Source organism: Camponotus floridanus, unplaced genomic scaffold, assembly GCF_003227725.1.
Source record: "Camponotus floridanus strain SB8 unplaced genomic scaffold, Cflo_v7.5 scaffold55, whole genome shotgun sequence".
In the NCBI taxonomy this organism is placed as follows: Eukaryota; Metazoa; Arthropoda; class Insecta; order Hymenoptera; family Formicidae; genus Camponotus; species Camponotus floridanus.
Genome location: NW_020229714.1, coordinates 165,185 through 180,446, shown reverse-complemented (window position 1 = coordinate 180,446; position 15,262 = coordinate 165,185). Strand labels below are relative to the sequence as shown.

The 15,262-nt window shown below is 39.3% G+C and overlaps 1 protein-coding gene across 14 annotated transcripts in view; it reads left to right on the top strand.

The window, feature by feature from the left end:
* The window catches only part of LOC105253805 (collagen alpha chain CG42342), a 129,753-nt gene that overhangs the window by 74,142 nt on the left and 40,349 nt on the right, over positions 1-15,262 (top strand). For 10 of the 14 annotated variants that reach the window (XM_025412715.1, XM_011262090.3, XM_011262092.3 and 7 more), the window contains exons 2-4: positions 11,015-11,094; positions 12,608-12,643; positions 14,057-14,092. In XM_025412715.1, coding sequence (XP_025268500.1) covers positions 11,015-11,094; positions 12,608-12,643; positions 14,057-14,092 — 152 coding nt within the window. The remainder of the gene's footprint in view (positions 1-11,014; positions 11,095-12,607; positions 12,644-14,056; positions 14,093-15,262) is intronic. The other 4 variants (XM_011262088.3, XM_025412712.1, XM_025412714.1 and 1 more) reach the window with 2 other exon arrangements.

Genomic DNA, 15,262 nt, shown 5'->3' with positions numbered 1-15,262 from the left:
TACGGACTGAACGATATTGACGCGATCATAATTGTGCGGGCTCCATGATTTTATCATCCTCTAAGTCATTGTGTGTTTTTGCTATAAAGTGAATCAAAATAATCACGCTCTTTTTCACTTGATCAATAACGGTTATTGTCAATTCTAAAAAGACAAAAATTAATATTAAATATTAAAAATTAAACGCAATATGTTTTTAATATATCCTTTAATATATCCTTTATCTAAATTTACAACTCTTCAATTTTTATACGAGATAAAACTGCATATCGTGCATTTGAATCAACGCTATTTTCGTACTCATGAATCCAATATCAGAAAACACAGATCCGTTTGCGAGATAGATATAGTGATGAATATGTTATCAATTAACGAGTTTGTTACGATCGTGTCTCTAGTAATACGAGAATGTCAAGCATAAACAGACAGCTCGCTTGATATAGCTTTTTATCACGTGTCACAAACATTTTGTACACAATATGGTTAGCTTTTAAATCGCATTCATAGAGATACGCATACATTTTTGCATACGTGTTGATTATCCACCAAGTTAACGGATGCATATCGTTAATATTAGAATTTATTAGAGAATATTGGAGAAATGTAGAATTTTTTTATTTGATATCTTACTAATCATATCTTAAAGTCTGATGCCTGCTTTGAAAATGTTAGCTTCCTTGAAATTCCGTTTTTCTGGCGGAAAACGGTTATGTTATCTTCCTTGAAATTCCGTTTTTCTTGAAAGTCGGTGTTGGCTCACCTTCGTACCAGTAGATGCAGGCAAGAGAGACTGGAGTAAAACCAGTTGTATTTACGACTAGGAAAGTAAAGGCGGTAGGCACTCGGATTTTATCTCGCGCCGGATTTCCTGAAATCCTATTTTGCACCACGGTACTATTATCTAGCGATTACGACGAGAAAGCTTTCGACCATTTATGTTGCAAATATCGTCGCCGCGATAGGCCCATTAACAGTTTTATCGTAGTTTGGATACGCGATCGTAGCGCGTTGAACAACCGATCCTTTGCTCCTCCGCTATCTGTTGCAATAGGCTTTAACCATCTCACGATTTCTAGGAGATATATTCGCTTTATCGTTATTAATTTCTCGAACATACGTATCATGATTTTCATAGTTTAATATGAATATTCAGTCTCGTATGAAATGGAGATACGAATTATTCCATATTAGATTAAGAATGAATCAAGCATCATTCAAAGTAAAAATGTTCAAAAGAGCAAAGATAAAAATTTTCCATTTTTCTCTTTGTAATAAAATACAAACAAATTCTTCTGCATAGAAAAAATTTAAAAATCTTTTAAAATACAAGAGATTTAAAAATATAGATTTTTCTTAAATATAGATTAATTTAGGTATAGATTAATAATAAATATAGATAAATTATAAAATATAGATAAATTTAAATATGAATTTTTCTTATTTTTTCCTCTTGTTTTCTTTTCGTCGAAAATATTAGACATTGCGCACTGCTACGACATTGAGAGCCGTTTATTTGTTGTTACGAACTATATTTATATATATTCCTCTTGGATGCACCTCCTTTGAATTTGTCTTCTGCAAAGTTAATGAAGATCCGCGTAAGCCGCAAGTGTGATAAAGCGAGTGCTCGCAATGTTCAGTAGCGAAATTGCCGACACGATCGCGATGAGTCCCGCGGAGCAGCGGGGGTAGGGGGAGGTGGGGGGACGGTATGCCCTGGTTTTCTCATGCCCAAGGGTCTTCGTCGTGACACGGTGGTATTCATCGTCAGCGGACGAGTATGATTTAGAGGGAAGGCCGCGGAACTACCGCTGCGCCTGCAGGGGCCGCCTGGGCCCCCGAGAACCTCCCTCGGAGATTTCTCCCTGAGGTAAAATCCTGTCTTACGGACGTAAAGAAGTACGCCGCGTTGATTACGACGCAGTTAACGTTATAAAGCTCGACTTTATATCGTGGGAGGGAGACAGAGAAGCGGCTGCTTGATTACTATATTTTTTCCGGCATGTGAGTTTTTAACTCTAATCAGATTATCAGGTAGATATGAGAGGAGGACAATAGTTTCTAAAATTGTCAAAAAAAATAAAACTGAAGAAAACTACTAGAAGATTTATATTAGATCTTTTTTTTTAATTATTGCTATATATGTAGTAATATTCTACAGTCTTCCTTTTAAATTTTTTACTAGATTAGGTATGAAGATAATTGCTTGAGCATATGTAAACCCGTGCTCTTTACTGAAGAAATGAAATCTGAATATAACATACGGATGTAAATCTTTATGCAAGACTTTATTTTATCGAAGCAGTTTCCGAGGTTGCTTACATCTATTTTAGATTTCAAAGGCACGAGACATAAAACATCTTATATCGTACTTCAATGTACTGAAACGATTCATCCTTTTCCGAACGTCAAAGTTAGTTTTACTGTCAATAAGTTCGTTTATCGAGCCCTTAAAGACTAAATGGTAATGCATAATAACAAATGTCTCCGTCTAGCTATCAATCTGAAAATTTCCAATGCAGAACGCGACGCGGAGACGACATACTGGGAAAATTGGCGGGACGCAGGAATTATTCGCGAGAGACGGTAGATCGGCGCGCAGGCACAGGATCGAGGGTAGGATGTATCGGGGAGTATACCGATTATGTATCTCAATCATGGGAAACTACCGGGGCGGGAATCGGAGCTCGGCGGCCTGGTATAACCGTACTGCCCTGCGGCCGCGACATGTGAGGTCCCTGTGCTCTCTCTTCCTTCCTCCCTCTCTATCCCTGTCTATCTCTATCTCTCTCTACTCGCCTGTCGACCTGCCTGCCTGCCTGCCTTTCCGTTTGTCGTGCCTGCTCTCTCCCATGCCGTTGGCAGAGTCTCTCAACTATCTCTCGGAAGCTTGGAGAGCTCCGGTTACGTGTGCCTTGATTGGCGTCTTCGAGGCTCTAAATATAAAAACGATGAGAATAATCTTCGCACGTGGCTAGAGATAAAATAATGGTCGATTATATCTTTCAACGAGATGCATATATGAACCTAGCAATTATCATAAAACTGTTTCAAGCGATAAGCTCTCGCTTTAATAGATACAGTGAAATCTCCGTAGATGTTGATTATTCGTTATATTATCGGAAAGTATTCCGCGAAGGGAACTTTAAAGTTGCTTTCTTTTTTAAGCGGGAAGCAATGCATATATATCGTAGCTGCGATAAAAGCTGCTCGCGTTAACTCCACCTTGCAGATTAATTCGAACGCCGTAAAGCAAACTCGTTTCTCTGGAAACGATGTCATTCCACGTAAATTTCCCTCTTTTATATTTACGTCGGCAAACTTGTAAGAGAGCGCGTTTATTGACGGAGCGTCGATGACTATAACAACAGCGGTAATGACTGCGCCCTTTTAGCGTGCTTCCTACCCCATTGTAGCAACCTTTTCCTCGTTCAATCAGCGACTGTTCGCAGATGCAGACGTGAGTTATACGCAGCCCACGCGCCTCGCTTGATAAATGCATGTTTGGAGAGTTGTTTTTCGATGAGCGAAAAAAAGAGAGAGGCAGCCTAGGATCGCGTAATGGATTTTACGATCCATTTTTTTTTCCTATTGCGCTTCTATCGCGCCAAAGAAAAAATAGCAATATAGCGAAAATATTGCGTATAAATCTAGCATATTTGGATGTTACAATGCCAAGCGATGGGACGTCGAATTTTGCAACTCGCCATCAATGTCGAGCTCTTTCTCTCTCTCTCTCTCTCTCTCTCTCTGTCTCGTTTTCTGTATTGCCGGGAGATAAACCCCTTCTCCCCTCCTTGTGTTGCGAAACCGAGGAACTACTCGATTACGAAGGCGATATTTCCTGTTCGAAAGCAGATAGTGGAAACTAACTCCCGCTTGGTCGCATTAAAGCTTGTCGACTATAGCTTGATATAATCGCGGAAGTGCATCGGAGGAGAGACTGAAATGCACCAGTGCAACAAAGCTTTTATCTCCTCCCGATTTCTCTGTTAAATATTTGGGCAAAGTGATCGATTCAGTTTGATTTAAAATCGCCCCGAGCTAAAATCGAGCGATTGCGTATATTTTGACATTGTCTTTATTTTATTCGCAGCATTTATGATGCTCTTATATGCATTATAATTGAATCCGAATTGAGAATCATACGAGCAATTTTTTATTCTAGATGTATTAAATTTTTTATCTATTACGTCAATAATTTTTGAGGAAGAAAATATCTTTTGTACAAAACTTTCTATAAATTTTTATATTTACTTTTAAAAAAATGTGCAAGAAAGGAGCAATCCTTTTGAAGTCCGTATCAAAGTATATTTTCGATATAAAAGTCGAATATCTCGCGCGAGAAAAACATTTTCATAAACTCCGGCTTAAGCCGAATCCGATTTATCTTTATCATCTTATTCTTGATCGTCTTATATCGGAAGCATCACCTTATGTGCATTGTAAATATTATACGGAAAAACACGTGGAACAACAAATTAGTCGGATAAATCGATAATTCTCGCTTAGTTACTTTGACGAGTATATAATGCGTTGGTGGATCGAACGAAAGATGGGCCCGAGTGCAGCCGATGTTGATTTTGATCGAGCGCGTTCGGCAAGAAACGGCATCGGGCGAACAGAGAACGGGACGGAAAGGGTAATTATTTTCTTTGGCTATCGACGGCTCTTCGCCGGCTTCCGTTAAATACACCCACGGGAGTCCCCGGGCGCGGTTCGGCAAATACGGTCGCGGCGAGTAATTGCTTTTTAACAACCCGCGTCCGACAAAGGCAATTAACTCCGCGGAAACGTGCACGGTCTGTCAGTGTTTCAAAAGACGGGCTTCGTAAAAGTCGCGGTCGAAATACGCGCGTGTAACGACCACCGTCTGACAGAGATGCACCGCGTCGGCGAAAAGTTTGGAAAAAAGGAGAAGGATAAACGTCACCGCGTAGCAGCAACGTAGTTCCGCGAAAATAAATTTCACCGAGTATGCGACTGAAGGTTCACTGGGATATACGAAACGAGTTCTTTTTACAGCGCGATAGAGAAGAGCGAGAAAGTCGTTTGGGATGTGTTGTGAGATTTTGTGAAATATCTTCTGTTTTTGTTTCGTTAAACATTACATTTTTGTCGAATGATACGAAGGCGCAGCGCTCTTTCAGTTACACGCACGAAAGTTTCAATTGTCACGATAGCTGTCATGTACACAGAATGTATCGGCTTTTTCGGTCGAAATTGAAGCCGATAAATTCGTTTGGCTTTTTTTTTGCACGCGTTATCCAAGCGTGTCTGGTGCTCGTATCAATCGATGAACCGCTACGCATCGAATCTAAATGACCTGAAAACAAACTGTCATAAGTCAGTATTTTTATTATATATTCGCACATTTATTTATGTAATTTATTCCTTTTTTATCGTATTGGACATTGATGTGAAACATATTTTTCTGAATATATCAGCAAATTTTCGAAATAGAAAAATTTTATCAATCATGTCGAAATTTCAATGTTAATATTTAGATATTACGTGATATCATTTTTTTAATGATTAAGTTCTTTAGCGTTAACTAATTTTAAAACATTTTCATAAATTTAAATGCGCACAGTAAAATCGCAATTTTAATTTAATAAATTGAAATTGCGATTTTACTGTGCACATTTGTCTGTTAGAAATGAATGAAAAAGATGAATGAAATAATCCAAGATTGGAAACGCTAGGAATGACGTGATTAATCAATTCCAGCGAGCCGTCGTTACTTTTTGAATTATGACCTCGGTTATTACGCGTTAGTCGAAGAAGAAAAAAATGGAGCTAATCAGCGTCAGCTGATCCGCTGATGCCTAGTGGGTCTTCGCGTTGCTCCATGGACCGTAGGAGATTGAGTTCGATTTCTTTTCTCGTCGAACGCTCGCGGTGAAAAGGTCGCTGCGCGCGTTTTTCACGAGTGCCTAGGTAAAAAAGGGAGGATCCTGAAGGAAAATCCTGCGGAAAATGCTCGTCAAAAAACGCGTACCGACCTTTACCTTTACGATCGCGATCATTTTCCAGCCGCGTGACTCTATTTTACGAAACGAGCGTGTCGTTAACGCATCGCGCATGTATACACGACCCTCCATTCCTCCCTCCTTGGAATCCTGCCAAAGCGTCGCGTTAATCTCGTTCTTATTCGCGCGAGGGATTTCAACGAGGGTTGACAATGTCAGAAAGTGCAAGAGAAAGAGAGAGAGTGTGTGTGTTTCTACATTACGGACGAAGATTCCCGCGGGAACGAGAGATGAAAGTTTCCCAGTTTCGTGCGTCGCCCGTTCCAAAGTATTTCAGTCGTGTCTAGACTACGCGCGGTTATTTCTCGCACCTCTCGCTTCTCTTCTCTTTGTCATTCTCTGTCTCGCATCGCGATCTCATTTGTGTACATTCGTGCGAATCATCCGGCAAAAAGATGAAGATGCACCGAATTACTGTGCAGTTGAGCCTTTATGTCGGAATCGCACGTATGCGAACTACTTCGAGACGAAATGCATAAACGCGAACGATATACATTCTATAGCTCGACTGGAGTAGGAAATGTTTCGTGTACTGCAACTAAAATTTAAAAATATATAAAAAAATGTTGCGTTTATTATATAATACGGTAAATTGAATTTTTAACAAAAAAAAGATATTGAGAAGAACTAATTTCCGAGTTGTTAGTTATATCTCGTTTCTCTATTCAAATCAGTTTAGATTTGATCCGAGTATCTAATAATCTTTATTATAATTAAAAATGACGTTTATAACGATAAATACATCAATTTTATTTGATTTGCTTTAACGAGAGCTTTGGAACAAATAACTATTTATTACGAAATTAGTTTCTAACATTAAATATTTAGTAATTAAATACGTGACATAAATTACGATAATAAATAAGTTTAAATTGAAAATAAAATTTCATTAAACATTGTACGTTTAACTTTGCGAAAAATCAATAATTTAACTTTAATTCTCGAGCGACGAACATTTTAGATTACTTTTTATTTCCAATCATTTTATTTTTTTTTTTTTAATTTCGCTCTCTTTTTTTCTTCCCGTTATGAATTCACCCAACACCGTAATCTGTTCGGGATGACGGCCACGTCGCGGCCCGCGAAGCTCGTTTCGGTCTTTTCTTGCCGAGCCGCAAGCGATCGGTAATGCCCGTCGGCGCAAACTTTCCTCGTTATACTCCGGTATTCGCGACAAGTACAAGTACTCGGACAAGCGAGGCGAAGGTATCCGTCATCTGCGCGGTTTGATGAGAACCGCGAAGAGGCGAAAACTCACCGCGCCCAGAGAATAGCGGGGGGGGGGGGTGAGCCTCTCCTCTTTTTATCTCGATGCCGATCAACAACGATCGATCGCTCCGCTGTCGACTTCTTCTTCGTCCTGTTCGCGCCTGCCTCCGCTTTTTCTTCGCCCTTCGATACCGAAGCATTACCGAACTCGGTTCGTCGTTTCTTATCGCGCCGCAGGACCTGGGCACCGCGTTACGATGCAAAAAGCAAATTCTCAAGTTTAAGGGTGAGAGAGGGTGACACGTGAATTTTTAGAAATTTGTTTTAAGTTGGATTTTCATTATTATACATGAATGACATATTTTCTTATCTGTCACATCAAAGTATATCCGTCAGTAAATTGAATGATTTGTAAACCTTCATCTATCGGAAATGTCACATAAAAACGTTGCTTATATTCATAATATATATCGTTGATGAATTCGTATATGTGTACAGCATCTTTCACGAGTTTACTCTCGTGCAAATCCGTGTCGGATTAAAAAGCATCACGCATTACGCACGCCTCTCTCGCTTATATAATTTGATAGAACTGTCTGCCGGATATCCAGTAGCCGTCCAGCCCGTCCGCGTTTCACTCGCCGGGTAATCCTCGAAAGGACCGTGCTTCTCGACGTGTGGCCGGATTATTCCATCTGCCTTCTCTGACTTTTTGTTTGGAGATAGAAATACAAAACCGGTGTGTTCTCGAGATACGGAGACATACACGTTCGCCAGCTGCCGCCAAGGAATACGCGCGATCGGCACGTACGTCGTTATTTCTACACACTTCGCGGATTATGGTCGGGGTGTAACCGTCAGGGTGGATTATCCGGAATTGTTGCGGTTCGCTACGGGCGATCGTACTGACAGTTTCGTGTCTATTAAATGGAATGTACTCGAGTCTCCCCCTCTCGAGAGACTCGGGTTCCGGCGAATTTTTGCGGCCAAACACAATCGTAAACCTTAATCATACTTCATTAACAAGGAATAAAAATAAACAAAACCTTATTAATCATATTACTCGGTTTAATAATAAATTGGTTATTCATTTATTCGGTCGTTCATTCATATTTATATCGTTGCGAGAAGAGCGTTTACTTGTGGGTGAGATTTTAAAATTGTTTTATGATAAAGTTAAAACAAAGTCTCTTTCCCATTTTCACAATCTTTTGAAATTCAGCTTTAAATATCTTCGTAACTCTCGTTAAAATCTTACTAAAGTACGATCTCTTTTAAATTGAATAATTAACACAAGTCTTGTCTGTTAATTAAATTGAAATTTGTTACGTATTCACGTTTCTGAAGTACATGTAATATTCATCACAGTCGATTGTCATAATTTTGTCAATCCATTACATTGATAATTAAATATTTGTTATGTTACAGATCAGAGTATTATATTGAAAGAGTTCGTAGAGTTTCGCAAAGCTTGTAAAAATAAAATGTAAATGACTATACAAATAAAAACTGTTAGAATTATATATTTGTTTACATAAGTTTGCCGATATTTCTGATGAAAAAACTCTCGCTTTTTTCGCGCAACTTTTTTTTCTCGCGTAGCTTGGCACGTTATTGCCCCAAGCTTTCCAATTGCAAAAGTTAGCATCCACTACGATACGATGCGCTTCGCACCCGCGGGCGGCTCCAGTTCGCGGCTTCCCTCTCCGGAGGATATGACGTCATCCCCTACGCGCTGCTCGCCGACGGCGATAAATGGAAAATAAAAGGAGAGTCGTTCTCGTCGCGCCCTTGTCCGAGCGGCCAGCAGCCCCGGGAATAAATCACGATCGAATTGTTCTTCGAGAGAGAGGACGAGGGGGATGAGAGAGGGATCCCCGACCGTGAACGTCATGTAGGTCCCTGCCGGAAATTAGAATAACGCGAGAGAGACGAGAGACGAGTTGCAGCGGCCTTCTGCCTCGAGCGAACTGTTCGTATTATCGTGGAAATGCATATCCAACTGCATTTGTTATCACTCGTAACATTTCTCAACTCGATCACTGAAAAAATACGCAATTCTTTTCTTACCGGAAGTATAAGATACTTTTAATGAATCGCAGAATATCAATAAGGCAGAAAATAATAGCGTTTCAAAAGTATACAAGAGATACGATAAGTTTTATTTAAATATTTTGTTTGTTGTTTTAATTTAAAATATATGCGTATAATTTTTTTGCATATTTTAGAATAATTTGTAATTTGGCGTAAAAATTTTGGTTGTACATTTTTTCAAATTTGTAGACTCTACAAATGTTTTGTGCAGGAGCTGCTAGTTTGATTTTGGAGTGATTTGTCGTCAACCAAAAATATGTTTCATATTTTTTAGATATAAAATAGCATACGGGTACCATTTTTTATAAAATGATATTATTCAACCATGATGGATCGCAAACATTGGAACGGAGAACGTTGTACAATGCATGTATTTCCATTCGCGTTGCACTCTCGTCGAAATCCGGGGTCGAGCCTGGATTTTCGTTTTTCCAAAGTAATGAAGCCGAAAAGAGGATACGCACACACGTGTATGCTCGCGATACGTAACGGCCGCTGTCACCAAAGCCACGTCAAATAGAACGAAAAAACATCAAATGTCAAATAAAAAAATTAGTCGCCGTTACGTGCATGCCGTGAGGCTGGCCGATCGGGTTTTCGCTCCCATGCTACACATTGGTTCCCCTCGATTTCGAGAAATACCACTGACGGACGAGAACGACGACGTAATTTCATTTCGCGTCAAATCTATCGGTCCTTTCGCCCATTCACTTCGACCCGCCGGCGTTCGCGCGCTACGGGGTGGTCCATCGTTACCGGATGCCCTTTCATCATCACGCAACCGCGGGAATAAAGTTAAGATAATGATAGATTTGCGCTCGAACGTCGAGATGTGTACGTCGATTACGAAACCATTTAATGTTGAAAATCAAAACGTTAAATCACAGCGCGTTAAATCACAAGAATGTGGAAAGGTCAAAAGAAATAAAAAAAAAAACACACACGAGATCGGATAGATAAGATGCAGATTAGAAATGAAGGGGAGAGAAATAGAAAGTTGCGAGCCTTTTATGACTACATAAAAGCGTCGTAACAGTTTCCCTAAGATTCCAGGTTTGAAACTGTTTTTAAACGTGCAGATAAATGTCGAATAGAATCGGAATACTCCGTATAACCATTGTCAAAGTTTATTTGTGGGCACAGTCCCGAAAACTCATTTCCACTATGGTGGTAACGCTTCGTTAGCGTTAACGCATGAACTCTATAGGGTGTCCATTTGGCGATAGTCTTTTATTCTCTATGGGACGTAGGATAAAAAGATTCTTCTTGTTTCAACTTGTGCCGGAAACTTCAAATAGACATTCCTATTTCGCCGAAAACGGCTGTTTCAACTAAATGATTTTATGTAAAGAAACGATACGTATACTTTTACATCAAATTGAACATTAGAAATTACACTTAATTATCAATTTAAAATATGTCAAATATTTTTTAATATTATCCGATATTATAATAACGAGCGATTATAACATCTCGCTTGGATCAAACAATTTATCTAATGTTGTTTAAACAAGTAATTTTTTTATAACGTGCACGTTGTAAAATAAGGAGGTGAAATAGCTATTCGTATATTTTTTCTCGCTAAAATTATGCTCATTTTCCTCTCGCTGAGAGAGTTGAGGGTACTTTAGGTATATATAACATGCTCTCTTCATAGTTTTGTTGCTTGTGTTTTTCAGGTCCACCCGGTGAGCCAGGTCCACCCGGAAAGAGGGGCAAGAGAGGAAAGAAGGGCGATCCTGGGGAACCCGGTGCACCGGTGAGTATCCCCCGTACCGATACTTGGGTACATAGCGCGGCATGTCATCGTATACATATATACTATTCTATATATACTGTCCCAGTAGAGAGTAATACATGGCACGTGCAGTTGTGTGTGCGTGTGTACGAGTGTGTGTATGAGTGGGGACGAGTGTGTTTATTAGGGAGCGTAGCAGCTCCACGCATGAAGTGGTATATATAGTTAACGGTACGCGTTATATTCTCTCTTACCCTTCTGCTGTCTCCGAACTCCGAGACCGATGAACGAGTACACGTGGTGGTGACTGACGTAAACATGTGCGTTTTCGCGAGATTCGTGCACGCACGCGACTAAGAACATTTCGAAGGCGCACGTCGAGTAAAGAAGCGCGAAAGTTCGAGGTACGAAATTTAAAGAGTGATTCGCGAATATTATACGCGAGACATTAACGCGGTCGTAAATTTCATTCTACTTCGAAAGAACTCTATTCTCTTCACGTCCTATAAAAAGCAAAAGTTTCTTAGATGTTGCTTCTCTCTACGGCTATATCTTCAATCGGAAGTTTCGGAAAATATAGTGTAACCGCGTTAGATCAAAGATAAAACTCGTATATAAATTTAAAATTAACGAGCTTGTTCGTCATAAGTTAGCTGGTTTTTCTTATTAGTTGTCTCTCTAAAAAAAGAAATATCGATGTCGGATAATTAAAATGTGAAGTAATAAGTATCATTTTACACAAGTAAAAAAAGAATATTAATTTCACTTTAAATACGCCAACTTTTATATATATAAACGCCACAGAATAAAAGTTTAATTAGTAACAAGGTTACACATTTTCATATATATATAAACATTTTATTTTTATAATATTCTTTTTGATCTACATAATTTCATATTTTTATTTCTTCTACGAAACTCTTCATACAATATGTAATTAAATTTCGCAAAATAAAACATGTACAATATACATAAATATGAACGAGGGCCGAGAAGCATTAGTTGTCGAATTTAATCGTCAAAAATTTATATCCTATCCGTGATGAGCGGATCCTTTGCTGGATGTGCTGGCGTCGTGGGTGTTCCATGATCGCGCGCCGGATTTCCCTCGCGATTGGCGATCAAGCGAGCGCATCGTCGCGTAATCAAAGATCAGATCGGCGGAACACCGGCGGAATAGAACGGATAGGTAGGTAGGGATGGAATCGGCGCGCTCGTGTGCGTGCGCGCGCGTGCTTATACGCCCGTGGAATATCTAATTGGCCGGAATAATTATTGGCGACGGGGCGATATTGTACACGTGTGTGTATGTGCGTGCGCGGGTCCGTATTCCCTGGGACCCCCCGGTATATATACATACTATACACGCGACGGAACCGATAATATCGCAGGCACGATCGGCCGGTCCGCGAAATAATCGCTTTTGCATGCGCGCGAGAGAATACCCCCTCCCCCTCTGAGTAATGCCTCTCCTCCCCCACATCCCCACCTCTCGTGTAAACGAGTTTTTAATTTTTTATACCCCTTCTTACAGGGTGTGGCCGGGACGCCGGGCAAGAACGGTTTTCCGGTATATTATTTTTTATTTTCTTTCCACACACTCCTTTTCGCTTCTTTCTCTCTCTGTCTCTCTCTCTCTCTCTCTTTCTTTCTCTGTGTATATCTATCTGTCTGTTTGTCTGTTTGTCTTGTCCTCGTGCTTTCTTTTATTTTTCTGCTCCCTCTCTTTCTGTCTCTTTCTCGCTGTCACCTTCTTGAACACCACGACTCTCATCACACCGTATCGAATATAACAGCCATTAAGTGCTATTAATACGTATCATGCAGCCGCTGATGTGCGATTCTTGCTCGTTTGACCTGCTTCTTTATCCGCGAGCTGTCTCTTGACCTGGATCCTCTTCGGGCTCTCGATACAGCTATCCATTTAGATTTTTTTTTGTACCGTATATCAGCATGATCCATACGCGCGATCGAAGATCCGTGAACTCGGATTCTGATATTTTCATTTCTATATACGATTCATCGCGCATCGCTTCGATGACTGAGGGTGCAACTGTATATCGAAGAGATAGATTAATTGCATTCTCCGCTTCGTTGCAAGCATCGTCGTTTTAATTGATGGCAATCTTGAGAGTCGCCCATTTCTGACTTACAAAGTTATCATATCGATGCAACTGTAATTGTCGAGTAGAATCTCGTATATATTAACGACCTATTTACAAACATTAATATCTGGAATATTTCTTTACAAGGAAATACAAAAGAAAGAGATTTGTTTGTCGATACAATTGTAATTATATTACGTAGAAAAAAAAATTAATGTTTTCGCAACTTGTATTTGCAAGAAATTTATCCCTCATAATTTTGCATTTACGATTCGCATACAATCTGATTAATTAATGAAAAATGCCATCTCTCTTTTTATTTAAATTCATGCAATTAAAAATTTTACTTCCAAATTTATATTCATGTAATAAAATTTTCACACATTCAAATTTAAATTGGATATGCAACGCATAAAATAACTGGCATTTAATTGTCAAACGTGATCAATAATATGATGTTGAAAGAAATTCGCATAACGATGACAACGAATCTCGTCATATTGGGGATATGACCTGGCATCAAATATGAAAGAGTTGCCCTATCAGAATCGAAGCTGTGCGACGTTAAAAATTTACGTGTGCTGAATAAAGTTTCTATTAATGGTGTGTTTCGTCGCGACATTTTCGCGTCGCGTCGCCGTAAATGTATGTTACTACTTATCGGCAAAAATCATGCACTTTAAGTCGTGCCTGGAAGCATAACGATTCATCATGATTCTGGTTTGTCGCGCTCGCCCATGTTTATTACATATTACATACACAAGGAATGAAATTTTCAAGGGCGCGCTCAGCCCGCACGCAATTTTTCACTTTTCTTCGTTCGTCGTTTACGGACGCGTGAAAGCGACGACTGGCACTGACCGGCGGTGTTCTTTCAGGGACCCATCGGCTTGGACGGACCCAAAGGTGACCCGGTAAGTTCTCGTATAAATTACATTTTAATTTCGTCGCGAAATGTATGTTACAAGCGTGCGAAATTAATTGTGTCAAAGCGCGAAACGGGATATTGTTTTCACCACACGCGATATTTTCAATGTAATTTAATAAAATAAGAATTATAAACACGCTCCAGGATTTAATCATAATATACCTCGTACGGTGAAAAATCTGTTCTATCCCACAAAATTTATCCTTGTACAATAATAACAATGTCCTTTTATTTAATACGTATAAAAACATATAAAATTTCATGAATCAACACGAGACTCGACATTACTGTGGCTACACTAAGAGTATTGTAGCAGTAATGTCGAGACTCGTATTGATTTATGAAATTTTATACGTTTTTATACGTATTTAATGAAATGAAATTTACACGGGTAGAAACAAGAGTTAAAAATTGTAAAACAGTCAGCTCGCGATAAATGTGAGATATGCATATCTTTTAAATTTTTCATTTCACTGGAACTGTGTCGATACCGCGGCTGATCATGTTTTATTCGGCACGGTTACAGAATTAAACGTGTTATCTAAATATTTTGCCCTAATTACGTAAATATGAAAAGAGGTCGCGTAAGACATTTCGGAAATATTCGTCTACCATATTTTCAGATATGACGTCGGGAATTTATTTAAAACGTACCTTTATGCAGCTCCAGATTAATTAAACGGGTATATTTCTAAAATACAATCATGCGCATGACATAAGTTTAATCTCGAAAAAATGATGAACGCAACGAAATCAAACGTTCGAAATGACAGATGTAAAGATAATAAAACAAGAGAGCGAGAATTTTGATATCGAGTTTCCGTCAGATACAGCTGTTCCGAAAAGAGAAACTCTCTTTCCGGTCTACTTCGCATTATATTTCAGTCGAAATCAGAGTAAGATATTTAGTCGGTATATCAAGATATACGATCAATGCTCGATTTATGATTACACACGTTCAATATGAAAATCGAAACACGTTTACGTGTTTGTTAATTGACTCGTTCTGCTCTACCACTTTTTCTCTCGTCCCCTTTGTTCGCTTGCTGTTTCTGACATATGTTCAACGAATTAGCCATAAAAATGCAGGATGATCAATCATACGAGCGATACACTTGGACGATACCCGAGGGTTCGCTGCTATCAAACGATTTTT